The 23,749-nt window shown below is 53.0% G+C and overlaps 10 protein-coding genes across 10 annotated transcripts; 7 read left to right on the top strand and 3 right to left on the bottom strand.

Moving 5' to 3' along the window:
• The first annotated feature begins 209 nt into the window (after positions 1–209).
• On the top strand, positions 210–2,815 carry BDZ83DRAFT_611623 (major facilitator superfamily transporter). Its single transcript, XM_060507668.1, has 7 exons — positions 210–444; positions 524–571; positions 627–732; positions 806–990; positions 1,062–1,435; positions 1,500–1,703; positions 1,760–2,815. The coding sequence occupies exons 2-7, from the start codon at positions 534–536 to the stop codon at positions 2,329–2,331; spliced, it is 1,479 nt and encodes a 492-aa protein (XP_060367720.1). The 5' UTR covers positions 210–444; positions 524–533; the 3' UTR covers positions 2,332–2,815.
• BDZ83DRAFT_571956 (glycoside hydrolase superfamily) lies at positions 2,402–4,175 on the bottom strand (the record flags this gene model as incomplete). Its single annotated transcript, XM_060504453.1, has 2 exons — positions 2,402–3,789; positions 3,860–4,175. 2 exons carry the CDS (start codon positions 4,173–4,175, stop codon positions 2,402–2,404), a joined length of 1,704 nt encoding a protein of 567 aa, XP_060367719.1.
• Positions 4,176–4,775: 600 nt separating this feature from the next.
• Positions 4,776–6,561, top strand: BDZ83DRAFT_571947 (fungal-specific transcription factor domain-containing protein; the record flags this gene model as incomplete). The annotated part of the gene is made up of 3 exons (XM_060504452.1): positions 4,776–5,337; positions 5,420–6,228; positions 6,286–6,561. 3 exons carry the CDS (start codon positions 4,776–4,778, stop codon positions 6,559–6,561), a joined length of 1,647 nt encoding a protein of 548 aa, XP_060367718.1.
• A 419-nt stretch (positions 6,562–6,980) lies between these two features.
• On the top strand, positions 6,981–8,082 carry BDZ83DRAFT_790209 (uncharacterized protein; the record flags this gene model as incomplete). Its single annotated transcript, XM_060515707.1, has 4 exons — positions 6,981–7,681; positions 7,743–7,823; positions 7,882–7,965; positions 8,025–8,082. Coding segments are annotated over exons 1-4 (546 nt in total), but the record flags the coding sequence as incomplete, so codon positions are not given.
• A 60-nt stretch (positions 8,083–8,142) lies between these two features.
• BDZ83DRAFT_611612 (general substrate transporter) lies at positions 8,143–9,903 on the top strand. Its single transcript, XM_060507667.1, has 4 exons — positions 8,143–8,436; positions 8,502–8,682; positions 8,736–8,949; positions 9,003–9,903. Exons 1-4 carry the CDS (start codon positions 8,179–8,181, stop codon positions 9,445–9,447), a joined length of 1,098 nt encoding a protein of 365 aa, XP_060367716.1. The 5' UTR covers positions 8,143–8,178; the 3' UTR covers positions 9,448–9,903.
• A 1,870-nt stretch (positions 9,904–11,773) lies between these two features.
• Positions 11,774–13,804, top strand: BDZ83DRAFT_749725 (uncharacterized protein; the record flags this gene model as incomplete). Its single annotated transcript, XM_060513805.1, has 3 exons — positions 11,774–13,201; positions 13,260–13,471; positions 13,525–13,804. The coding sequence occupies 3 exons, from the start codon at positions 11,774–11,776 to the stop codon at positions 13,802–13,804; spliced, it is 1,920 nt and encodes a 639-aa protein (XP_060367715.1).
• Positions 13,805–14,516: 712 nt separating this feature from the next.
• BDZ83DRAFT_749724 (actin family) lies at positions 14,517–15,978 on the top strand (the record flags this gene model as incomplete). The annotated part of the gene is made up of 6 exons (XM_060513804.1): positions 14,517–14,548; positions 14,616–14,671; positions 14,730–14,788; positions 14,860–15,068; positions 15,124–15,691; positions 15,748–15,978. 6 exons carry the CDS (start codon positions 14,517–14,519, stop codon positions 15,976–15,978), a joined length of 1,155 nt encoding a protein of 384 aa, XP_060367714.1.
• A 1,629-nt stretch (positions 15,979–17,607) lies between these two features.
• Positions 17,608–18,454, top strand: BDZ83DRAFT_572058 (histone H2A.Z; the record flags this gene model as incomplete). Its single annotated transcript, XM_060504464.1, has 3 exons — positions 17,608–17,712; positions 18,054–18,185; positions 18,266–18,454. The coding sequence occupies 3 exons, from the start codon at positions 17,608–17,610 to the stop codon at positions 18,452–18,454; spliced, it is 426 nt and encodes a 141-aa protein (XP_060367713.1).
• Positions 18,455–18,977: 523 nt separating this feature from the next.
• On the bottom strand, positions 18,978–20,078 carry BDZ83DRAFT_611592 (uncharacterized protein). The gene has a single exon (XM_060507666.1). It carries the CDS (start codon positions 19,792–19,794, stop codon positions 19,024–19,026), a length of 771 nt encoding a protein of 256 aa, XP_060367712.1. The 5' UTR covers positions 19,795–20,078; the 3' UTR covers positions 18,978–19,023.
• Positions 20,079–21,826: 1,748 nt separating this feature from the next.
• Positions 21,827–23,749, bottom strand: BDZ83DRAFT_572064 (R3H domain-containing protein; the record flags this gene model as incomplete). Its single annotated transcript, XM_060504465.1, has 4 exons — positions 21,827–21,882; positions 21,948–22,811; positions 22,870–23,392; positions 23,476–23,749. Coding segments are annotated over 4 exons (1,717 nt in total), but the record flags the coding sequence as incomplete, so codon positions are not given.

The following is a 23,749-nucleotide window of genomic DNA, read 5'->3' as shown; positions in this document are numbered from 1 at the left end:
CTTTTGCTTTTGCACCGCTGGAGTTTTAGACTCTCAACGATGATGCTCGAAACCAAGTGGCAAGCCATAATCTTATTTTGGCACCCACCATTTGTCCAAGGTACTTCCTTGAGTGAAAGTTTACTTGCAGCCACCACCATTCGCCTGTCTTCTCCGAGCTGTGGTGAAGCCGGAGCCGAAGCCGAAGTAGGTCAAGTCAAGCCGAAGGCCCCTCAACGAACAAGCATAAAACATGCGAGTGCCCAGGGCACCCACAGACACTTGACGAACGTTTCTGTATTACTCCATCAGGTAGAATAAGCATACGGTGCACTCGCTTTCATTGACTAGGATGTCTCGGCTCAAAAGTGAGAAGCTGTTGGAGTAAAGGAATCTTATACCCTGTTTCCGTCATCTTCGGCCCAACCCACACACTATCCCGGCATGGTCGCTTCGAGGAGCGCCGTAAGTATCTTCCAACTGGATTCGAGGATTCGAGATCCCGGCGTTATTGATTGGTCTGAGGCTCAAGGTAGAAGGGAAGCTCACACAATATGGACACCTATGACCGTTTTCCGTTTGATCCACCAAGGTGCTGCTCCAATTTACTTTGCAAGCCGACACTTGTCTGACGGAATGCGACACAGATGCTCGGAGCGGCTTAAGAATACCCACCTGGACGGCTGGAATCGCTTACTTGTCGTTCGCTTTAAGAACGGTCCAGCGCTTCGCGACCTCGATCTTTGGCAAAATGTATCAAGCAATCTCCCCAGGCCGACTTTACCATTGCCTCTGGTGACCCAAAATGACAATGACTGAAACTCAGAGTACTCCCTCCAAAACAGTCTCACAGATCGTGATGGCGTATGACGAGGAGAAAAATCACTTCCCGTCATCGCCGACAAGCGACGATGAGACAGCACGAGTTGACGAGGAAGAGCTAGTGATGGACCAAGGACTTTTCGCATGGCTTCAAGTTCTTGGAAGCTGGATTCTGTTTGCCAATACCTGGTACGATGACCCCATACTAGTTTGTGCCGGCCCAGACAAAAACCGCAGTTCTGAATTTGACATATTTCAAGGGGTTTGACAAACTCATTCGGAGTCTTCCAAGCTTACTATTCCAACAACCTTTTACCAGACGTGAACCCTTCGGCTATCTCTTGGATCGGCTCCATCCAGATCTTTCTGATGATGCTCATCGGCGTCTGCGCTGGTTGGCTTCTCGACGCGGGGTATCTTCGCTTCATCCTCATTTGCGGCACTACCATGACGTCTCTCGGTCTATTCATGCTGAGCTTGTGCACGAAGTACTGGCAGATTCTCCTCGCGCAGGCACTCTGTGTCGGAATGGGCAGTGGGTTGCTGGGGTTGACTTGTGTGGCCGTGATTCCTCTCTACTTCCGCAGGAGGAGGATGATAGCGACTGGCATTGCTGCTACGGGAAGCAGTCTAGGTGAGCTCCGAACAGACTCCGAGATGAAGATGTACGCAAGCACGGGTACTGATGTATTCACAAGCGGGGATCGTGTATCCCATCATGGAGAGACGCCTGATTGCATCTATTGGCTTTCCTTGGGCTGTTCGGGTGTTCGCATTCATCGTCACCGGCAGCCTCCTGATCTGCATTGCAATGATGCGTCTTAGGCCCAATCTCAAGCGGCGTGGTGCTCTCTTCCGCCTGAAGCACTTTCGCGATGTCCCCTATGTGTCATTTTGCATCGGTCAGTCTTCTGTTCAATAGGTCTTCAATCCACTGCAGTAGTTAACACACAATCAGCCTTCGCCCTGATGATCGGCTCGGTCTACATCCCCTTCTTCTACGTGGATGCCTACGCCATTCGTTTGGGCGTCGATCAAGACACGTCCTTTTACATCCTCAGCGCCATGAACGCTGCAAGTCTTCTCGGCCGTCTAGCCCCCAACTGGCTTGCTGACAAGTACGGCGGTATGACCGTCATGCTTCCTTGCTGCCTCTGCTCGGCTATCGTCCTCTTCTTCTTCCGCTTTGCGACCGACCTGCCGGGTTTGATCGCAATATCAATCTTGTACGGCTTCGTCTCGGGCGGTATGGTGTCTTTACCTCCGGCTACTATTGCGAATTTGACGGACGATTTATCAGAGTATGGAACGAGAATGGGCATGGGATACACCATCGCCAGCTTTGGCGCGTTGATCGGGAATCCTATCGGAGGTGCTGCGCAGCGTCCGCAAGGAAACACAGCGGCAGATGTGCAGAGGGAGTTTCAGGGTACCTGGATCTTTGCGGGGGGGTTCATGCTCGCAGCTTTCATTTCGATGGTGATATCAAAGTACGTGAGAATTGGATCGGTCTTGAGTGGTAAATGCTAGTCTTCAGAATTTTGCTGTGATCTCCTCTCTATGGGCTTCGGCTCAGTACCATAGGATCACCCAGATCTAGTTAAGACAAAGAGTAAAACGTAACTTCTGCAATCATTGTCCTGGCCGGGATCGTAACGGAGATCGGAAAGCCGCCGTAATCTGGGTCCTCGTTAGGCATCATCGCGAACTTGCCGCTCCTCGTTTCGTCTCCGTTCAAAACCCTGCTCGTTTTCAAGCGGCCGGACCCTTCGTCCTCTACAATCTTCTCCTCAAACTTCAGTATGCCGGTGAAGCTCCGATTCTGGCCCAATGCCTTTGCCTTGACTTGGAAACCCCAGCCGATGAGCAAGAATTTACCTCCACCTCGATGTATCACCATTCCAGCCCCTGTCCCTGGCTTTCCAAACACGAAGCACCGTTCTATGGTGATCTCAAAGTCTCCCCAGGTACGACGGATGACAGGGCTTGGGTCCTTTCCGGTGCTATCCGCCGGCAACTCGTCGAAGCAGAAGCCCACTGACGTGTCCGGGTGTCGCTGTGCTTCAAGGACGATGGGCGAAACAGACTTCAACAGACCATAGTGCTTGGTGAAAGAACTGTCTTCTGGCTCGATAGTATCCACGCCGAAAGGGGCAACCCCCATAGCACCGTAAGTGCCGTACGCAATCCAGATGCGGCGCGCTCCGTAATCGTCTCGTCGTTGCTCCGGAATGAAGAGAGGTTGGTTCCGGTGCCTGTACTTGGCGCAAGAGCTGGCGTAGTCGTTGAGATAGACATCGGGACCGATAAAATCCAGCTTCGGCGCGAAGCGCATCCATACGTCCAAGACATTGCTCACGGGTCCTCCAGAGGGATAGTCTCCCGGCATGCCGCCGCCGCCTACCACCACGGGAAAGTCGTTGTCAGAGTCTTCGCCGACGTAGTTCATCCATACGTTGGTGTAGAGCGGGATAGGATACGCCGCTTTCCCGGCCGCGGCAACTTGATTAAGGTAGAGGGCGTAGTTGTATGCCATGAATAACTCATCAGTCCGAGGACTGCTTCCAAATACAGATTCCCAGTCGCCGTTTTCATCAATTTGTGGATTTTGATGATCAAATAGTGTGAGGTTCTGTTCTCGAACATCTTGGTGTAGCTGATCCCACTCGACGGACAGGAAGTGGACAAGGTCCCTTGGGACGGGTTCGCGGAAGGCTTTATCCGCGAACTCTGAACCGTCCCGAGAATCTCCCAGCACACCGCACTCGTTCTCGACTTGGACCATCAGAACAGTAGAATGTGACTCGTCCACCTCTCTCAAGTGCTCCATTAGTTGGCCAAAGGCCTTGGCGTCTGCTTTGCGACTCTCGACGCCGAAGATCGACAGCACGTCGCCCGTCTCGAGACGACCTCCGGCCTTGCGAAGTTTGACACGCGGGAACCTCTTGTCATCTGTCTTCACCCAAGCCGGTGTATATGAAGACAGCCCTGTATTTCTTAGTCTCAGTCGTCCTTCCAATCTGTCACTTGAGGACAGGGGAGAAGCAGGACAGCATACCATTCTTGAATGACCCAAACCAAAGCAAAACCAAGTGCATGGAATGTTTCCGTGCGTCGTTAATGATTTGGTCGAGCACCGAGAAGTCGAACTTGTCCTCTTCAGGCTCAATCATTTCCCAGGACACACTGCCGAGTAAGGTGTTGATGTTGGTGTCGGCCATTTTCTTCCATACAGTCTCCATGTATTCGGGAGACGATAATGAAGAATTCTGAAGTTCACCAGCTCTCATGAGAAAAGGCTCGCCCTTCACCACAAGTTGTTTCGACCCATCCGTTTGGACGAGATGTGGGATATTCACACTAACGTTAGCCATCTTTGCGGCGGCTTGGGGCGTTGCGTCGAGAAACGTCATCGTATCGGGGTCTCGGTTCGGTCTTCTTCGATGAGTACTTCGACTGTGATTAGAGACAAGAAGCGTGGAAGAGGAATCGGACGAGAAAAGAGGAAATGTAGAGAAAAGAACAAAAGTGTTGCTGGTTGCTATTTCAGGACTTGGAGTGACAGCAGAGCAACTCAAGAGGAGGAGGATGGATCTGCGGCGCTGAACACACGTCGGAATCTGTGAAAGATGATTGGCTCATATCCCGATCATTCGTTCTTAGCTCCCAAGGATCTGCGAAACACGCGAGGAGTGAGGGGAATATGCCGGCACACCGGACAGCAAAGCGTCGATTGACGAGCAAAGACTGCCGCTAACATGCCTGTCTTGCTTCCCCTCAGTGGCGTCGACTCCTCCTGCATAGCAGCGTCCTCCACATGTTGGTTTGTGGGGTTTTCGGGTCAACGCCCAGTGAAAGGTGTGCATTTCCGAGAAACTAAATAGAGGGCGTCCTCCTGCCGCCATCATTATCATTAACTATGGAGAGTGTGAATGGCATCTATACGCTCGTACGTTCATCTGATCCGCAATCGGATGAAGCCCCCCAAAGCATGCCGACAGTGTCGGGAGAGCAAACGGAAATGCCTTCGTCGTAGTCTCGCGGTAGGTGAGCCCTGCGATACTTGTCGAGTTAGAAGCTTGCCGTGTGCAAGCTCCCTCTCGCGCGTTCCTCCATCGCCGCTGCCGTTGCTCCCAAGGCCTGAACCGACGCCTTCATTGTCAAACACCTCCACGCCTACTTCGTCAAAGACCGAAGGCACAGACTTGCCGCTTCACACGGCTGTCCTCCTTGTCGACTATTATCTGGACAAGCTACATAATCGACCGCATAGTCTGTTTCACCCAGCCAAGCTTCGGCAGGAGGTTCAGGATGGGTCTATCAGCAGGATTCTCTTGTTGGCCATTTGCAGCATGGGCTCGAGATTCGCTCTTGACGAAGAGACGCGGGCTCTCGAGGCCGGGTTGATGGAGGAATCCAAGCGGACGTTGCTGGCGAATTTGGAAAACGTGTGCGTCGAAAACATTCAGGCGTGTATCCTCATCGCGAACCTCTGCGCGGCTCACCTGAACCCTTCTTCAGAAGCTTTGTTCTTCCGTAAGTGACCGTTATTGGACTTGAATAAATGGATTAGCGGGATCGTGTTTTATTCTGTATCTATTTGCTCACAATGGACAAGGCACCGGCATCAGTCTCTCTCACATTATGCAGCTTGGCACCTCCACTGTAGGGTCCCGGCTAGTTGATCTCGAGATTCACAGGAGAATATGGTGGTCACTCTTCATGGCAGATCGATGGTCGTCTTCAAGCCTGCGCTTGTTGCCACAGATTCGAGATACAGAGCTTGCTGTTGATCTGCCCATGGACGAAGCCATATTTGAGTCCCTAGATCCTACAGCGACGCAATTAGAGAAGCCGTGGCAACCAGGAATATGGGCTTTCAAGATCTCTCTGGTACAGTTGTTTGGCCCAATACAGCAGCTCAATCGTCATAGTGTCAACAGAAGTATGACTGCGGAGGACATCGAGAGCAGCATTCTCTCTTTGTCTCAGCAGCTGGAGACTTGGGAAGAGTCCCTGCCCGACAACATCAAATGGAAAGAGGAAATGCTGGACTGGCATATTAACAGAGGAACCGGAGGGCCATATGTCGCCCTTCATCTTGGGTATCATCACTACTCCGTTCTGCTCTACTTCAGGTTTCTCAGCTCTCAAGAGCCAAGATCTCCCGCGTCTAGCATGTATCATAGTAGGTGCAAGGCCCACGCCTCGGCTTACAGCAATCTTGTCAAACTCGCCCGTGGTAGGCAGGGATGCGAAGTCGTCTATCCTACTGTCGGGCACATGGCGGTAGTATCGTCATCGGTCCTCCTCCATACACTCTTATTCGGTGAAGAAGCAGATCTGAAGAGCGCCAGAGATGCCTTGAATGCGAATTTTGCAGCCATTGTCGAACTGCGACAGTACTGGCCAAACACTGCGCCAATGGTTTGTTCCCACCCACGTGGCTGACTCCCATGCATACAAAAACTAATTTGATGACAGATCGAACGCCTTGCTACTTTTCAAAACTTCTGCCTGCTGTCATGCGACTCCAGAACGCATGATTTCGATGACTGGATGGTGCGCTTTCTGACCGAATACTCACTGCCTCTGGAAGAAAAGGATATTCAACACGTGAGATCGGGCATGGACTACGACATTGACAGCTTTTCAGCTCGAACTCAAGCACTCACACAGCAAGGGAGGTATACTTCGTTTCAGACTGATACCTCTGATGCCTATAGCTTACAGCTTCATGAGTTCGACTACCTAATTTAGTTGTCATCAATAGTCCTGTAGCCTGAATAATGGGGAGAATCCCGTCTGTGTTGGAATCTGTATGCTGCCCTTGGACACATGTCGTCACGAGTGGGAAAGATAGTTGGCATAGTAAGATGTAGCATGACAGAAAACATATCTACGCCAATACAAAGCTACTTAACATAAGTCTCGAAATTGCTTCACTACCTATATGAAATCACAGATGATATTCTGAACTAAGAGCGCCTTCAAAGTTCGGAGCTCACGCAGAAAGCCATACTATGTGCAGTTTAGTAAGGCTTCTTTTTGGAGCGGGCAAACTTTCACAGGCTTCGGGGGAAAAGCCAATCATGTTCCTCATTCTCCGATCGATCGGGTTTGTCGTTTTCAGTGCCTGTTTCCCATCGAAACAAGCGCTAACATCGTACCAGACCTAGCTCCTGCTTAGCCTGGATGCCGTTACCCTCATCGCAGAGGTTGGTGAATGCACCGCCAAGCTCATGCGCGCACTCATCCCGCATCCCTAGACGAGCGACAATTCCATTCTGCTGGATGTCGGGAAAACGGCCAAATGATTGGCCCAGAGGCCGCAAGTTCGCTCGCAATAAGTGAAAGACATGTGCCTGGTTGGTTTACCCCAGTCTGTTCTTCCCGAATCACCCCACGAACCTGGGGTCTCCTCCCAGGAATACGGTAGATGGTGATCATGTCTAACTACTTTTGGACATGTCAGTATGTACTCGCAGGCTCTTTTTGTTGTCAATATCTTTCTCATGTTGCCTCGTCTTTATTTAAAAGGCATGGGTAGATCTTATGAGTTTCCAGTTCCCTGAATCCCATCATCGTTCACAACATAGCGACCCTGGACCACAGCGATCTAACGCCAAGAACTCGAGGAGCCTGTCTTCGGCTTTTTTCTATCGCCGTACATCTAGAAGCACAATGACTTCAACCAAGGAACATCCGGATTATGTTGAGGAGCCTCCACACCTCGAGGTCCCACGAGTAACTTGGTATAAGCACGCCGGCTTGCGGAGCCTCTACATCAGGATGCCAATCCTGATGCTTTGCGCTACCATCAACGGTTATGATGGAAGTCTCTTGAACGGTCTTCAGACTATTGAGAACTGGCGAGCTTGTACATGCCACATCATCCGACACTGCTTCGTTGAAAAGTCTACTGACTTCTAGATCTCCAGACTTCAACCATCCCTCCGGCTCTACCCTTGGACTGTTCACTGCTATTGTCAACATCGGTGGTTTCAGTGCACTATTCTTCTGTCAGTTGTGGATGCCAGTTCAGCAAGACCATTGCCCATGCTAACATATTGACGACAGCTCCGTACATTGCCGACTTCTATGGTCGTCGCATCGCGACTGCGATCGGCATCATCATCCTGGTCGTGGGTGTCATCATCCAATGTAGGCACCCAGGCTCCTTTTGTCTCTGCATGAATAGGATCGAATCTAATGTCGAGCAGCTGTTCCAAGCGTAAACGAAGGCATGTTTATCGGTGGTCGTTTTCTCGTGGGATTCGGGTAAGCAGGCATTCAAGCCTAGAATTGCCGATCTGACTACTGATCACTGATCATCTTAGATCCAACATCTCCATCGGAGCCGGTCCGCTGCTGATCATGGAACTCGCTTATCCTCAGCATCGAGGCAGACTCACTGTGATGTATAACAGCCTGTGGTACGTCGGAAGTATCGTCGCCGCCTGGACCGTCTACGGAACGATCAAGTACACGGGTCAGGTCTCGTGGCGGGTTCCCGTTGCTCTGCAATGCCTTATGCCGGTGCTTCAGCTTATAGGCATATTTACGTTGCCTGAGAGTCCACGTTGGTTGTGTTCAAAGGACCGATCTAACGAAGCCTTTGAGATCTTGGTCAAGGTGAGCGAGCGTACAGGTTCAGTACAAGTGGTATATGTTGAAGGCTGACGCTTAATGTCGCGCAGTATCACGCTAGCGGAAACCGCGATGACCCCTTCGTACGAGCTGAGTTCGCCGAGATCCAAGAGACCATTAGGCTTGAGAAGCTCGCGGCGGAGACGGGTTGGATGGTGTTTTTCCAGACACCGGGAAACCGCAAGAGGCTGTTGCTCATTGTGCTCACATCGTTCTTCTCCCAATGTTCAGGTATGGTCATACCCCCAGAAAGCCTCGACTTGACTGACACATGACTCTGTTAGGAAACGGCTTGGTCTCGTACTACCTTCATGACATTCTGAGTTCCGTTGGCATCGACGAGCCTAACTCTCAATCTCTGTTCAATGGTGGTCTCCAAATCTGGTCGTTCCTCGTTGCAATCTGTTTCTCGGTCTATTTTATCGAGAAACTCGGTCGAAGAATTCTCTTCCTCATCGCTGCTGTCGGGATGCTCGTTGTTTTCAGCGTCTGGACTGGGTATGAACCCCGCAATGTCCAAGCAGTTGCTTGACCTATGCTGACCTTCTCAGATGTTCTGCAGTGTATGCCCAAACAGGAAACAAAGACGCCGGGTCCGCGGTTCTGGCGATGATCTTCCTCTTCTACGGCGTCGCTGGTTTCGCATGGCCTGGCTTGACAGTCGCCTACTGCTCCGAGATTCTCCCTTTCAGCATCCGAGCCAAGGGACTGGCAATCTGCCTGGGAGTGACAGCGCTCTCTGGCGTCTTGAACCAATACGTCAACCCCATCGGGCTCTCGTCGCTGGCTTGGAAGTTCTACTTTGTCTACATCGTCATCTTGGTCATTGAGGTGGTCTGCATCTGGTTCCTCTTTGTGGAGACCAAGGGACCTACTCTTGAGGAAATCGCCGTCCTATTCGACGGCAAGGATGCCAAAGTTTCCAAGGAGGCGGGAATGGACGGCGATGCTACGTATGAGCAAGTGGAGGTCCGTAAGGCTGCGGAAAAGGTCTAGGCGTTGTCCACATAAGAAACAAGCCAGCAAAGATGCCGTGGGTTTTGCAGGGTTGAAGCGACTGTACGGATCAGTTCCGGAGACGAATGTGGGTTGCTGGTTGAACACTGGACAGCGAAGGCATGCCGTGTCGCCTGTCGCTTCAGATCGGCTGGTCAAGCACGGAGGATTTGAATCAAATTGACTGGGAGCGTCCCTGATTATCACATGAGTGTGAAGCCGTGCTGTTGTCAGTTGATGTCTTGATGAGGTGACTGATAAAGTGCGTCCATGCCCTTGGGCTTTTCCTCCTCGTGGACCAGTAGGTATTGTCGGCCTCAACATCGTCACCGCCCTCGTCACAAAATAAAGTAGCAATATGCTTGAAGAATCTAAACTGACGAGAATTAAACTATCTTAGAGTGAACGAAATCGCTAGTCGTGCCCGACCTAGCTGCCGGTCCAGCAACTCTCAAAGTTGCATCGGGAGCTAGGAACTGAGGAAAAGACATCCTGGAAGCAAGCTATGCGCGGTATGCTAGAAATCATGCTGGTAAGCATGCGTGCCTTGCTAAGAGCTACTGTATGCTAGGAAGCTAGGGCGGCGCGAAAACCCCTAGGATTCGAAACATGCGACACACCCAAAGCCCAACACACCATCAAGCCCGGAGCGTTGCTAAAGATGGATATGGGGACTTCTTGGCCACGTTTTGACGAAGCTTGAGGCTGATCTGAGCGGCCGAGGGTGGTGTGCCGGGCAGGCAGGCCTCCTGGCTTGGCGTTGCCTCCTTATTGTCTTCGTACGTGGACAAGTCAACCATCATCTATGTGTATCCGTAGTCATCACGGACGGGTTTAATACAAGGAGAGTCCTCCATGGTTTGCGGATGAACAGCGCCACCAGGACAAGGTCTCGGGATTCATCTTCTTCTTCTTCTTCGCTTGGCTGGCTTCCTTGGTTTCAAGCTTTTTGGGCCACCGTCTTGCTTCTTGTCTACCTATTCTCTCTTGTCTACCTATTCTCTCTTGGCCAACATACTTCGTCCACCTTACTGTTCATACTTGTTGTTATTCCCACCAGGAGAGACGAACTACGCTATATCTTATCCCTTGGCTTGACCAGCAAACGCCCTTACCACAGCTGATTATTGACGCCTGAACACATTCGACGGGTGCTCATAGACCGGAACCCCACCGCCAACTCCCGGGGGACACTTGACAACCGAGGTACTTTGTTGGTCACCCGACGACAGCACCACCTTTGTGTACCCATCAAGTCGAAAGTCGAGGGGCCGGCGTCTTCTCTTTTCCCCTCTCTTTGGCCCCAGGGCGCACTATTCCCACCGCGTCCACGCCGGTTTGGCGCACCCGCCTGCGGGCAGTCTGCAAAGGCACAAGCACAAGCACCGGACAACCCAACCACCGCCCCCCCTCCCCCTTGCGATCGCCGCGTGGCGGTCGCCCATTCCAGCCCGTTCGTTGCAGCTCGCTCTAAAAAGGTGAGACTGAGAGTCGCAGTCTTGCGCAGAGGACCGACTGACTCTGACTCCTGTCGTCCACTCTCTGCCTTTCTCTGCCTGGCACGCCTTGGTAAACTTTGCGCCTGGCCTGCTGCATCCCAACTCGAACGGAACCCCAGATTCAAGGATTCAAGGAGTCTAGAAAGTAACCCTGCATCAGACCAGCTCGAATCAGGTCCGTTGGTCACAAGGGCCACGAGGAGGGACACAACAAACGAAGAAGAAAAGAAACGAACCCACGAGCGGGCAGACTACCACATCACAGATCGATCATCAATCACTCATCACCACCTCGACCTCCTCCACTCGCACCCGTCTCTTCCTCCCTCTCTTTCTTCTCTTATTTTACCAAGTTTTCCCCCCTCCCTCACATCCTGAACCAAAACAATGTCCTACCGGTTCACGGCCACCGAGGCTACTATCGCAGACGTTGGCTAAGATTTACTTGAGCCAACATCTCACTTCAACGCGAACGCTCTCACTCACTTACGCCCCCGCTCTCATTCGATCACACCGCTCGCTGGCGCTCACACACACTTTACACTCTTGTCACCTCAGGTCGCCCAGTCCCTCGGCATCGCCCCCAACATTCGCCCAGGATTCCCGGCGCGGCTTCCAGACCCGTTTCACATCGGCCTCTCTGTAGCACCCCGGGTTCCAAGCAGTTTCAACCCACCGTGACGAGGGGATCCCCGGTCGCCCAGCCGACCCGCCGCCAGTCTCTTTTACACACTCCTCACTGCTGTACAGCGGGCACATATCCCGTCGACGGTGCACCAAAAGACCACCGACAACATCGTTCGACCATTTCCCGCCCTGGGCTCACTATGGATAATGTTGTCAGCTCATTCGGGAGGGGCATCTCCCGCGCTGCCCGCGGCGTCCGCAAAAAGGTTCAAGGTTCCCAAGATGATCAGCAACCGTCTCAGTCATCCGCGGCTTCATCGGCCCCATCCTTAACCGCTTCGTCCACCAGCGCCGAGGACACTGCCGTACCCGCTCACGTTCCCGCACCGACCATTGAACCCGATCTTGAAGCTCAACTTCCGGCTCACACGGCCTCTCAATCTCACTACACGGCCCTGCCGCTCACATCACCACTGCCGCCTTTCACACCGACTATCAATTCACCGGAGTCGGACTCACCGTCCCCCCCTCACTCCGCTCATGAACATCACACTCATACGCTTCCGACCCTGACACTGGGCCCATCAGCCCAACCCCCCACTCAGGATGACGCAACCCTCCAGGCTCTCACAGGCGCTCACCCCGCCGAGTCCTCGAATGCCCAGACCTTGACGAACAACATCACAACTCAGACACTCACCGTTCCAGGCCCGCAGTCTCAACCCGTATCGCCATTGTCGCCTCCGCCCGCCATAGTCCACTCACCCAGCGCACCTTTGGCTTCCCCCATATTTACTCCGTCAGCTATATCCTTCGCACCTCAGGTCCACCCAAACTCACCGGCGCCCCAACCTCTCAACCTCTCTGCCGCAGCCTCACCAGCTCAGTATCTGCCCTCACCTCTCGAGTCACCTCTACCTCTTGAACTCGAGCAGCAGCTATCCTGTAAAGATGGCGGCTCAATACGACCTACCAGCGCCCGAAGCGCCCGGCCTCGCACATCCCGCTCACGCCGGGACTCAGTCATTGAAAAGGTCGCATCGCTCGATCCCCGACGACGCTCCCGTATTCTAGGTCCCAAGACAGGTAATAGTCTTATGGATCTCCCGCCCGAGCTGCATCTCATGATTATCGACTACCTCGAGTTCGGCGAGCTTGAGAACCTGCGCCGCACGTGCCGCTTTTACCGTAACTTTCTCACAAAGGAGACCATTCGCGACCTTTTTGGCGAGCAGTTCCGCCTCGCCTTGCTGGCGCATTGCTACATCTGCCTGAAGTACGATCCCACACGTGGCAGCTTGCTCTGGGCGGACTATAACCACCCGCGGTACCCTCTCGCCAGTAAATGCGTCGACTGCGCGTACCAGAAGAATGAGCTGGCGGTAGGCAAGAAGGTGGCGCTGGGTAATTACGCGAGTGTATGGATCTGTCGATGGTGCGGGTATCCCGTCGCCACTGCTTCGGCGCCCAATCAGCCCGAGTTCCACCAGGGCTGCTATAATCATTACAATAATGTCCTGCTGGTGTACTTCGTCTTGGGCTGGATCCAGCTGAGTCTCGGTATCGTCGCTGGTGCGCTTTGCTGGAGATATTTTAGAGACGAGATTCTCGTCTTGGTGCCGTCTATTGTAAGTTCATGGAAATCACTGTTGTCTTTCTCGGGAGCGGGATTTCTAACCTGATTAGGTCGCTTTCGTCCTGCTGTGGTGGTGTTTGGCTCTCCTCGTTGTCAGAGGCGAACACAAGCGCACATATCACTTTTCGTTGATCCTCGAGACGGCGATACTAGGCCTTTGGTGTCTGCCGATTTACGTCCTCGTCAAGGATGTGGAAGACGGCATAGCTGGATTGTTTGACAGACGGGTTACGGTAACCTTGGTCTTTATCGTATTGAACATGTAAGTTTGGATAACAACTCCATCACTTTCTGAAGAGCTAACCCGTCGCAAAGGTTCTTCCGCCTCCTCAATGTTTTGGGGAACATTGTTTTAACACTGGAATGGCGACATTTCGCCCGCAAGAAACCCCGACTCACACCCGCAGCCCGGTTCTTCAACATGATTCTCGCCGGGCTCGTGTACTGGACATACCCTCAAGCCGTGGAACAGGAGTATCCGCCGCAATATCACTTCATCAACACCGGCCGACGACGGGTCAAGAGAATCCTCGCTGAGAGAAACGCACAGCGGCAACGACAACAGCAGCAGCAAATTATGACGATGATGTATTAAACGTCGTCAAGAACAACAAACACGTATGACGCAAAAGGCGTCAAGCAACGACCCGCAAACCTGGAGTTTGGTAATGAATGAGGATCCGTGGAAAGCGATGACTGTTTTATTGATTGAAAGCGTAATGGATGCGACTGGCGTGGACTGGGATCACATGGTCTTTTTATTTATGGCAGATTTGCCACGGCGAATACCATGGCGTGCAGAGTGTATGATTGCAGGCAATACCTGCCCAGAAGCCTGTTGGGTCTCACAGTACGACATGGCGCTGGGAATGATCATGGCAATCAGTTTTGATGCTTACCAAGTTGAACCTGGAAGATGTTTGAAAGAATTCGTGAGGAGAGAGGAGAGAGGTGCTTGAGCAGTAGTCAGATGGAAGAACCCTTCTCTACAACAACCTCGCGATTCATGGCAAATGAACTTCCGTGATGTGGGCCGTCACGTTTCCAATCATTCAATCATGAAAGTGGAATGAAAACGAGCAATAAGCGGCATTCTCAAACATGCATGCATGCTTACCTTACCTGAATGAGTATTGCCTGCATATGCAGATCGGCACCAGCTCACATCAGCCTCGAAAAGCAATGGTATACAGCCCAAGATGCCTGAGCGTCAAATACTCACAGCCGAGCTCTTTCATAAGCTTGCTCTAAACGTCTCATGATGTGAGATACCTGGCGTTCGATCTATCATGTCGCCCAGTGCCAATATGTCACCGCGAGCCATTGTCATTGATAGCGGGTAAGTGCTGCTTGGCCAATGAAGGCGTAATTCTGGATGAGTGATTCAGGCTCTGATCGTTTACCAGGTCCGGGTTCACCAAGGCTGGATTCGGCGGTGACGGGCTGCCTCTCAGAGTATTCCGTGACTAGAGACAAAGACCCCAACTGCAACTGTTCTCAGCCGTCTGACTTTAATTTAGCAACTGCAATCCAATATCCTACTAGCACAAACGAGAACAGAAATACTGATACTTGGATGGTCAGTCGGCATAAAATTTCCGTGACCCATACAAGCTCTTCGAGGGGCAAGTCTTATTAACCATATTCCAGACCACTTACAACGTCGGTCATGCCGTCAACCCGAATTATGAAGGCCTCAACCGACCTCTATACCCGATCAGATCAGGTGGCGTGGTCACGAACTGGAAAGACGCAGACAGGATCTGGAACTATGCGTTGGCAGAGCTGGGAGCGTCCATACCGCTCTCCTGTCACCCGATCATTATGACAGAACCACTTCACCTCTCTCCAAGCCAGCGGTACGTCCCAGACGTCTTTCCGGGGCTACGAAAAGCCTAATTGTCGATGAACTAGAATGACCATGGTATCCCACGTCTTCGAGTATCTCTCCGCGCCGGCGTACTACACAGCCTCGCCGGCTCTGCTGTCAACTTACGCGGCCAACCTACCCATCGCTCTCGTCATCGACTCGGGCTACGCGGGGACTTCTACTCTACCAGTATACGACCACGCGCCTATCCGGATCCATGCCCGTCGGCACGACGTTGCGGGACAAGCGATAGACGACTGGTTGCAGCAAGCTCTCACGAATGAAGTCGGTCTGGAGCTTCCGTCAAACGGGGCTTGGGATGACGTTCTGTGGTTGGCCAAGACCGAACGGTGCCGCGTCGCAAAGGACTTTGAGGAGGGTGTGATGCGGTGGAGGAATATGGTGGTTGACGGAGGGGAAGAAGAGAGCTGGGATCTGCCTGACGGGATAAAAGTCAAGCTTGACACCCCGTTGGGTTTGCGTGCGGGTGAGGTGTCGTTCAACCCTTCCATGTTGGGCCTTGATGTTGGTGGGCTGCAGCATGATGCCTTTAACGTTATCGTGAAGTGCGATCAAGGTCTTCGGAAAGAACTCTGCCAAAACATCCTGCTGGTGAGTACTTGTCTCTGTTTTGCTGTCGCTGAGTCGTGTTGTTGACGACCGTGTAGGCTGGTGGAAACACCTTGTCCCCTGGGTTCGGCGCAAGGTTGAAGTATGAACTGGACCGTTTGTTCAGAGAGGATACTACTATCAACGTCATCTCTCCTCCCAATAGGGCGTATTCCGCTTGGGTTGGGGGCTCCATGTTGAGCGAACTTTCGACGTTTGAAAGGATGTGTGTCACGAGGGCCGAGTACGAAGAGGCAGGGCCCGAGATAGCAAACAAGAAGTTTCTTTAATAGTGTGGTCGTCAGTGAGTAGGACATCGCTCTCTATCATGTATTTATTGACGATTTGAGTAGAAAGTATGAGAAGATCATGATGGAAATTACCCAAGTATCTTAGAACAGTGCCATGTTGTGAGATTACCTGAACAGCTGGTACCGGCTGGGGTGAGAGCTCACTCCTCCAGAGTCGAGAGACGAGAACAGGGTGGTGTGGATACCGGATAAGACCCGAGCTCCAGTGTCAGATCTTCCCGGTGTTTTATGGGGCCGGTCATCCGATCGAGTCCAGGCAGGGCAAGGCCTGGTGCTCAAAAAGCCAACCGTCGCTCGCACGTGAGACTCCAAAGCCGTACGCAGCACCAGCCACATCACGTGAACAAGAACGCCACAGGTTGTCACTAGCCTCGTGCGGGACGCTTTCTCGGTCTGCGTTTTGCGTCGACATCAAAGGCCAACATCAGCAACGATCATGTCAAGATGACAACACTCACCTCCACGGCTCAAGACAGGCTGCATTTGGGCCCAGTCTGATCTGAAGGCCACTTCTCATTCTTCTCTGAGCTTTACTTGGCCACCCCGCTGCAGTACAGCGAGCTTGGCCAAAGCCTGCTGCTGGCATCCGTCGCAGAGCCTCACTTGGAGGTAAGCTCAAGGTATGTGCTTCTTTGCCGCCACGGCGTCTCCTGGGTTCCAGGTGATTTGCTCGAGTTGAGCAGGTCCTTCTCCTTACTCCTGCCTTCTTTCTGGCATTTTGACGGTTCTACCATGGCGAGTGCCATGTACTTACGTCCTGGGCGGCAGGCTCTCTTGCCTCGCTCATCAGACTCACTCACAGCCCGCCCGGGCCAAGCAAGCACCTCAAGGTTCCTGGCTCCTTCGATGCGGCTCGGGTAATCTTCGGCAGCCGTATGCAAGCTCTCCAGGCGCAACATTCCGGCAATAACATTTTGTCAACAATTTCTGGGCACTCGACGCTAGCGCCATAACACAGCCATCCACAATAGAGCTCCAACCGACGAATAGGAACGGACCACAGCTCACCAGCAAAACTCTGAGCAAGGAGGGAGCGTGGGCCGTGGCAGCACAGAGGTGCAGCACAGAGCAGAGCAGCAGAGGTGCGCAGGTGGTCATATTGAGAGCAGCAGCAGCAGCAGAAGCAGACACGCAGACACGCAGACACAGGCCGCGCCGTGGACTTGCTCAGAAACGAAAAGCACCGCAAAGACAAGCAGCACCAGCACGCAGCACGCAGCAGCACCCGGCACACCCATCGACGGCCCCCCCCCCCCCTCCTCGCACCTCCCACACCACACCGACCGCGATTTTCTTGCTCGCACCGAAGCTCCCTCGCTCCCATTCGCCCCCCTGTCCTCTTCTCCTGCCGTCACCGACGAACAACAACAATCACTGTCAGCCTTCGAACTAAATTTCTGCCATCTCCATCCACCTCCACCAAAGCTTCCCTCGACAACCCCTCCAACTTCAACCCAACACCGAAACAGTCTTCTTCGATACCAGTCCTTTTTTCCAAACCTTTTACTCGACAGACGCGCATCCCCACTTTGATCGAATCATCGGATCCCAAACTCGACTTTCGAATCTATTAAACCTTTTTTTCGCGCCCTCGCATCAACATCAACAATGGCCGGCGGCAAGGGAAAGTCTGGCGGAAAGACGTCCGGAGGCAAGGCTACGGCCGAAGTCCCCAAGAAGCAGCAGAGCCACTCCGCTCGCGCTGGTCTGCAGGTAAGTTGCGCTCTGCTGATGATGCGCCGGGTTTGCACGTCGATTTTTGGGCCCCAATATCGAGCATCGGCCGACGACCACCCGATTCCGACGCGTTCGACCGCAACACAAGTCAGAATCGCCCTCCAACCATCATCTCGTGTCGCGCAGCATCTTCCACCTGCAACGGTGGATCTGCGCGATCACTTTTCCGCCGCCGAGGCAGCACCGGATGATGGACGGGATGCGGTCGCGTGCACGATGTAGTTGGGCTCGAAAATGATGGCGCAACTCCCGCAACGCACGCAGCAATGAAAATTTCTCAAGCTAGTGGTCGCAGCTTTCTAACACGGACTTTCCAGTTCCCCTGCGGTCGTGTCAAGCGTTTCCTCAAGGCCAACACCCAGAACAAGATGCGCGTCGGTGCCAAGGCTGCCGTCTATGTCACCGCCGTTCTCGAGTACCTTACTGCTGAAGTCCTTGAGCTTGCAGGCGTAAGTTGCATCCCTCCCGGCGCACTCCATTGACTCATCGAGGTCTCTGCCTAAATCTTTTGCTGACGCGCGCCTCGTAGAATGCCGCCAAGGACCTCAAGGTCAAGCGTATCACGCCCCGCCATCTCCAGCTTGCCATTCGTGGTGACGAGGAACTTGACACCCTGATTCGTGCCACCATCGCCTTTGGTGGTGTTCTGCCACACATCAACCGCGCGCTCCTCCTCAAGGTCGAGCAGAAGAAGAAGGCCAAGGCGCTCGAGGCATAAATCCCGCGTTTTGCACAACAACGACAACAACGTTGATATTCCCGGTTGGCTTTTTTCTCTGGACGGTTATTTGGGAGTGGTTCGGTCACAAGGGATGCTTTTTTCGGCTTTCCTTACAACACTGGTCAGAAACGACGATGATGCAGGTGTGCCAGAGGTTGAATAATCTTTTCACAACATCTGGAAACAACGGAAGGAAGAAGCATGCAACGGTTCAGAGTTGCACGCAATTCCGTCTTTGACGTTCACGGGTACGGTGCTGAAACCAAAATGGCGCATGAGCCATGAGCGCCTTGATCTTGATGATTGCTGGGTACTCAACCTGGGTGCCCGCACTCTCAAAAGCCCGCGCAGATTCGCCTCGAGTCTGGCACTCACTCACAATGTACAACATTTCGAGGTTCCTGTTTCGGTTCCCAAGAAGGCACGCGCGGATTAGGCACTAGCTGATGGGCTTAGGTAGATGAATAAAACTGTAATGGGGGTACAACATTTGATTTCCGTATACTGATGCAATGCCCTTCATTTATGATATATCTCTGATTCAGCTTACATATACGATGACCTGATTATTTGATGAATGGAGTGCTGAAGCGTACGCGTCGTCCAGACGCTGGCTTGACCTGTGTTCCTCGTGCTGGGTACGTTCCCATCTGCCACTGTTTGACATACTCCCACTTAAAAGGCCACAGCATGAGCCACGGCGGCGAAGCCATCACCGAATCCTCCAACATGGCCCTCGCCATGAACATTGCCGACCGCTCTGCTCTCGCCCTCGCCGTCGCCGCCCTGGGCCCACCACAATTCCTCCTCCGCTTCATATGTTCTGTCACGAAGTAGCCGAACTCGGCGTCTTCGGGACGCAAGCTGAGCAAGGCTTTATCTCTCATGTACAAGCGCGAGATGGAGAGTGGGCCGGTTTTGGGGGCCGGTTTGTTGGAGAAGAAGCGGCCGCAGTGGACGCAGCGGTTTGTGCAGGAGATGAGGTATCGGGTGCCGCAGTGGGTGCGCCATCGCCATTTTGGGAGAGGGATGGTGCGGTTGGGGAGTGGTGTTGATGATGATGTTGGTGTCAGTGTCGGTGGTGGTGTTGTTACTGGTGTTGGTGTTTCTGAGGAGGAGGAGGAGGAAGAGGGTGACGAGGGCCGGAACAATTTGGATGAAGACGATGGAGATGGAGGCGGTGATGAGGTAGGTGTAGAAGACGTTGTATTGATTTGCACTATGGTCGCGTCTGGCTCTGGTGGTGGCGGTAGTGGTGAATCGGGGGGTGTCATCAATGATGGCCCAAGATCGTCAGACTCATTGTCTTGGAGATGGTCGGCCATTCTACGCCCCATCCCCCTTCGACTCCCCCGGAACGTCTGCCGATTTTGATTCCGGCTGACCGGCCTCGTTGCTAATCCAAGTTCGAGAATGTGCAAACCACACAGCAAAATTGATCTAGAGTTGAAAGCGTGCAGGTAAGTGTGCGTATACCTCTACCTATGATATCCGGGGTTCTTACGATTACGAGCGGGAGAATCAGCCACATTGTGAATAAAGAAACAATATCTCGGTGTGATGGTAAACGTTAACGGGTGTAGACGTCTGACCGTGCCCCATCATCAATAATGATCTCAACCTTTTTTTTTTCTTTTTTTATATATATAAAGAAATCAGTCTTCAGAGTCCTCCTGGTTGTACTTGCCTACAACCTTTACCCGCTATCTGTCATGCACATCACAACCCGTTTCATGCGACAAAGAAACACGTTTACCGCCCGCTCACCCACCCACTGAAATGTCATGAGATGTTGTGAAACAGAACATGAACTGTGCCTGGCTTTGTAAGAGATTCTTGACCTAGGATTCCCCAACTCATGTGATTTATACCGAGCTTCTCTTCGCAAGAACGGGCGGTAGAACTGAACAACTAGACGCTTAAAAAGAGTCCTCGACTCCTGTTCGCTTGTGGTCCCATTCGTGTCGTCCTCACAGTAGGTAAGCACCTTGGCAAGAGCATCGGTATCAATCAAACGCAGTATATTTGACAAGGCGCAAAATAGCATAGCTGCCCAGTGTGTGCGGCTCTCTCTCGGTACATCATCATCCTCTCTTCATCGAAAATTATCTTTGTGCCCCATCGCACATTACACGCAAATAGTTTGGCCAGCCCTCCCATCTGCCATCTCATCTCTCTCGTGTGTTGTTCACTCCTGGAAAATATCGACAAATGGATCGTCCACTGATCTCTCGTCCTGTCATCCCGCCTCAGATGCTCGCAAATGCATGTAAATCCAACGAAAATGAAAACAGGGAAAACTCTAGCAGGTCGAAGACCAGAAAACACGACCAATCGGCCCCCAATGCAGCCTCAACGCCAATGTCCCCGCCAAAGTCGTCCCCGAAGACCACCCATCCATGGAACAGGAGCGTTCGTTCTATGGGCGACTCTCTGCAAATTGACACAGACAGCAGTTTGCAGGGTTGAGGGCCCGGGGGGGGGGCGGTACACGAAGACCAAAACGAAAAAAAATCAGGAAATGCCGGCGCGTAGGGTACGCCCAAAATCAAATCAAACTTTTTTTTTCGTCGGTAAGCCCAATAAAGAGCTGGCATTGTTTTCTGAAGCCGACAAACAACCAATCTTGGCCGTCAAAGAGAGTCCGAGGGCAACATCAGTCTTGGGTCGTGTCTTGATCAAAACTTGCCGAACCGTGGTAATTAGGTGGGTATAGTCATGGTCGCCGAAGGGCATGGTCTCGTCATCCAAAAAGAAGCGGCTTTTGTCGAGCATGCTGGTACAGCTATCTAGACATAAAGAGGTCGTAACAGCGTATTCATCGTCAAGGGTGGTTCATATGCTCCCGCGCGCCATGAAAGGAGGTATGGCGGGGAAACAGGAGGGTATAGGGGGACCGCCCATGGGCCTTTTTTTGCCATGTCGAAATGGTTGCCCATATCAGGTATTTTCTTGTATCCAAGTTTCTTTTCCGTTCATCCTTCTCTGGTCGTTGAAACAGCCATGAGCCAAGGTTTCCTTGCCGGGCGGGTGCCGTGAATCCAAAGTTGGATGCCGCCGCGACACTGGGAATTCTTCTATCCACCAAATCCGAGACGGCCAAGCGAAAGATCATGACGCTGCCAAAGGCTCGTGTCCAACAAATCATCATTATAAGCAATATGGGTGTGGTTGTGGGGGGAGAGTGTCCATCATGAAAAGCAATGGTAGGTATAACACAGGGGGGGGGGGGTCGATTACCGAGCTGCGGTGAGCTGCGGTGAACTCGTCGAATGTCGTTTGTAGTCTCTATGCGTCGCGAGTCATGAATCGTTTCTTCATTGTAATGGTTGTCGTGGCAGTCTCGGCGAGGTAAATTATTGTTCTTGTCTAGTGGAATCGAGATGCGCCGGCACTTCCAGCACGAGGTGCGTTGTCGGAAGAGTCTGCCACAGGGTTAGTTTCTTTGACTCAATATCCCAGTCTACGTAGACGAAAGTAGAATACTTACCGCTTCCACGGTGCATGTGGCCGTTGGAGCGGTTGCGGCCGCTGAAGCCGGCCGAAGTTTCCCACTCGGGGCCTCTGGGCTGCCTCTCGGGTGCGTTGCGGTTGCCGCTGTTGGCACCGGGGCGCTGGCTACCAATGGCACCAGGAGTGCTTCGCGCCTGAGAATGGGCGGTCGACTCGTAGGAACCAAGGTTAAGTCCACCAAGCGAGCTGAGAAGGCTGCTGTCGGTGCCGGGAGTGCCGACCGTACCGGAAGTAGGCGTCAGGTTGGGAGTGGCAAGTGCGGTGGACTGGTTAACACCTCCGTTGTAGTCGCCGAAGCGAGCACCCGTATTGCCAGACTGGGGAATGTTCCCGATGCCGTTCATGGCCGTCAAGTAGCTCGAAGAGGATGCGGACGGGCTAGGGCTGAAGGATCGCAGGTCGGCGAAGCTCTTGGCAGCGCGGAGGTTGGCAAGGCCATTTCCGTCAGGGCTTCCAGGAAGCTCCAGAGTCGGACCTTGGCGGCCCATGGCATGGGAGTAGTTGGTGCTAGCGCTCCGGGCCTCCCTATCAGCGGCGAAGTCGAAGGTGGCTGCCCTGCTGAGGCCCTTCTTGTGGTAGTCCAAGCCGACAGCGGGAGAGTGGATCTGGGCTGTGGGTGAAGGAAGCTGGCGCTTGACAACGTGAATCTGGCGCGACTCGGCCTCTCCCACGGAGTTATGCTCGAGACCCATATGATGAGCGAGGATGTGGATGCGACGGCGCTGCTCGGGGGCGACCGAGTTGGGGAAGATGAGAATTTCACGGTTGGTGTCACGCTTGAAAAGAGTAAGCTCAGTGTAGAACTCCAGCGTCTCGGGGTCGTTGAGATCAATGTCTCCCTCTACGCACGGTCAGTCATCGGGTGTCCAGAATCATCTCGTGGCTTCGTCATAACGTACCGAGGGGAGCACGAGGAGGGTTGCTGGAGACGCTGTTCAGGGTCTGCAGAGACGGCTGTTGGTGCAGCATCGGGGCGCGGTGCTGTTCTTCGAGTTGACCACGTCGTTCCCTCTTCTCGCGCTCGATACGCTCTCGCTCGGCCTCTGGCAGCATCTTCTTGTACTCGACCCTCAACTTTCGGCCGTGAACCTCCATTCCGTTCATGGCATCAATGACGATCTTGGTATCTTCGGGGGACTGGAAGTTGGCGAAGGCCAAACCACGGAAAACGCCGTTGTCGAAGTGGTAGTTGAAGGCGTAGGGCTGGGGGAGGTGCATTTCCAACATGACGGCGGCAAGCGTCTCCTTTCGCACGGCAAAGGGAATGTTCTTGATGACAATGGCGGTAGGGATCAGCTGCTCTTCCGTCTGCGAGCTGGGACGCATATCACTCTGTCCATCATAGCGGAGGCCATTCGACATTCCACCGTTGAGGCCGGAGCCATATGAGCCGTGCATGCCGAGACCTTGATCGGTCCAGTTCTTCGGGGCGGTCAGATCACGAATACTTTACAAAGAGCGAAAAGATGAGGGAAAGAAAAGAGAGGGGGAAAAAAAAAACTTACAGTGGGGAGAGCGGCTCGGCGATTGACGCTCCTCTGTCTATTGGCGCCGTTCATGGCACCGTTCACGGTCGCGACACCACCTGCATTGTAGTTCCAGGCCTGGCTGTTGTCCAGCATATATCCCCCGGGCATTCCATTCGCAGACATTTGATCCATGGCTCTGGGATTGTAACCAAGACGGTCGGAAGGAAACAGGGCAGAGGAGCCCAAGCCGTTATCGAAAGGGCGCTGGGCCTGACGAGGGAGGGACAGACCAGATTGGAAGCCGCCCGCA

This window comes from Colletotrichum acutatum (genome assembly GCF_030867785.1).
Source record: "Colletotrichum acutatum strain CBS 112980 chromosome Unknown BDZ83scaffold_22, whole genome shotgun sequence".
NCBI lineage: Eukaryota > Fungi > Ascomycota > Sordariomycetes > Glomerellales > Glomerellaceae > Colletotrichum > Colletotrichum acutatum.
This window is presented reverse-complemented; position numbering and strand designations above follow the sequence as displayed.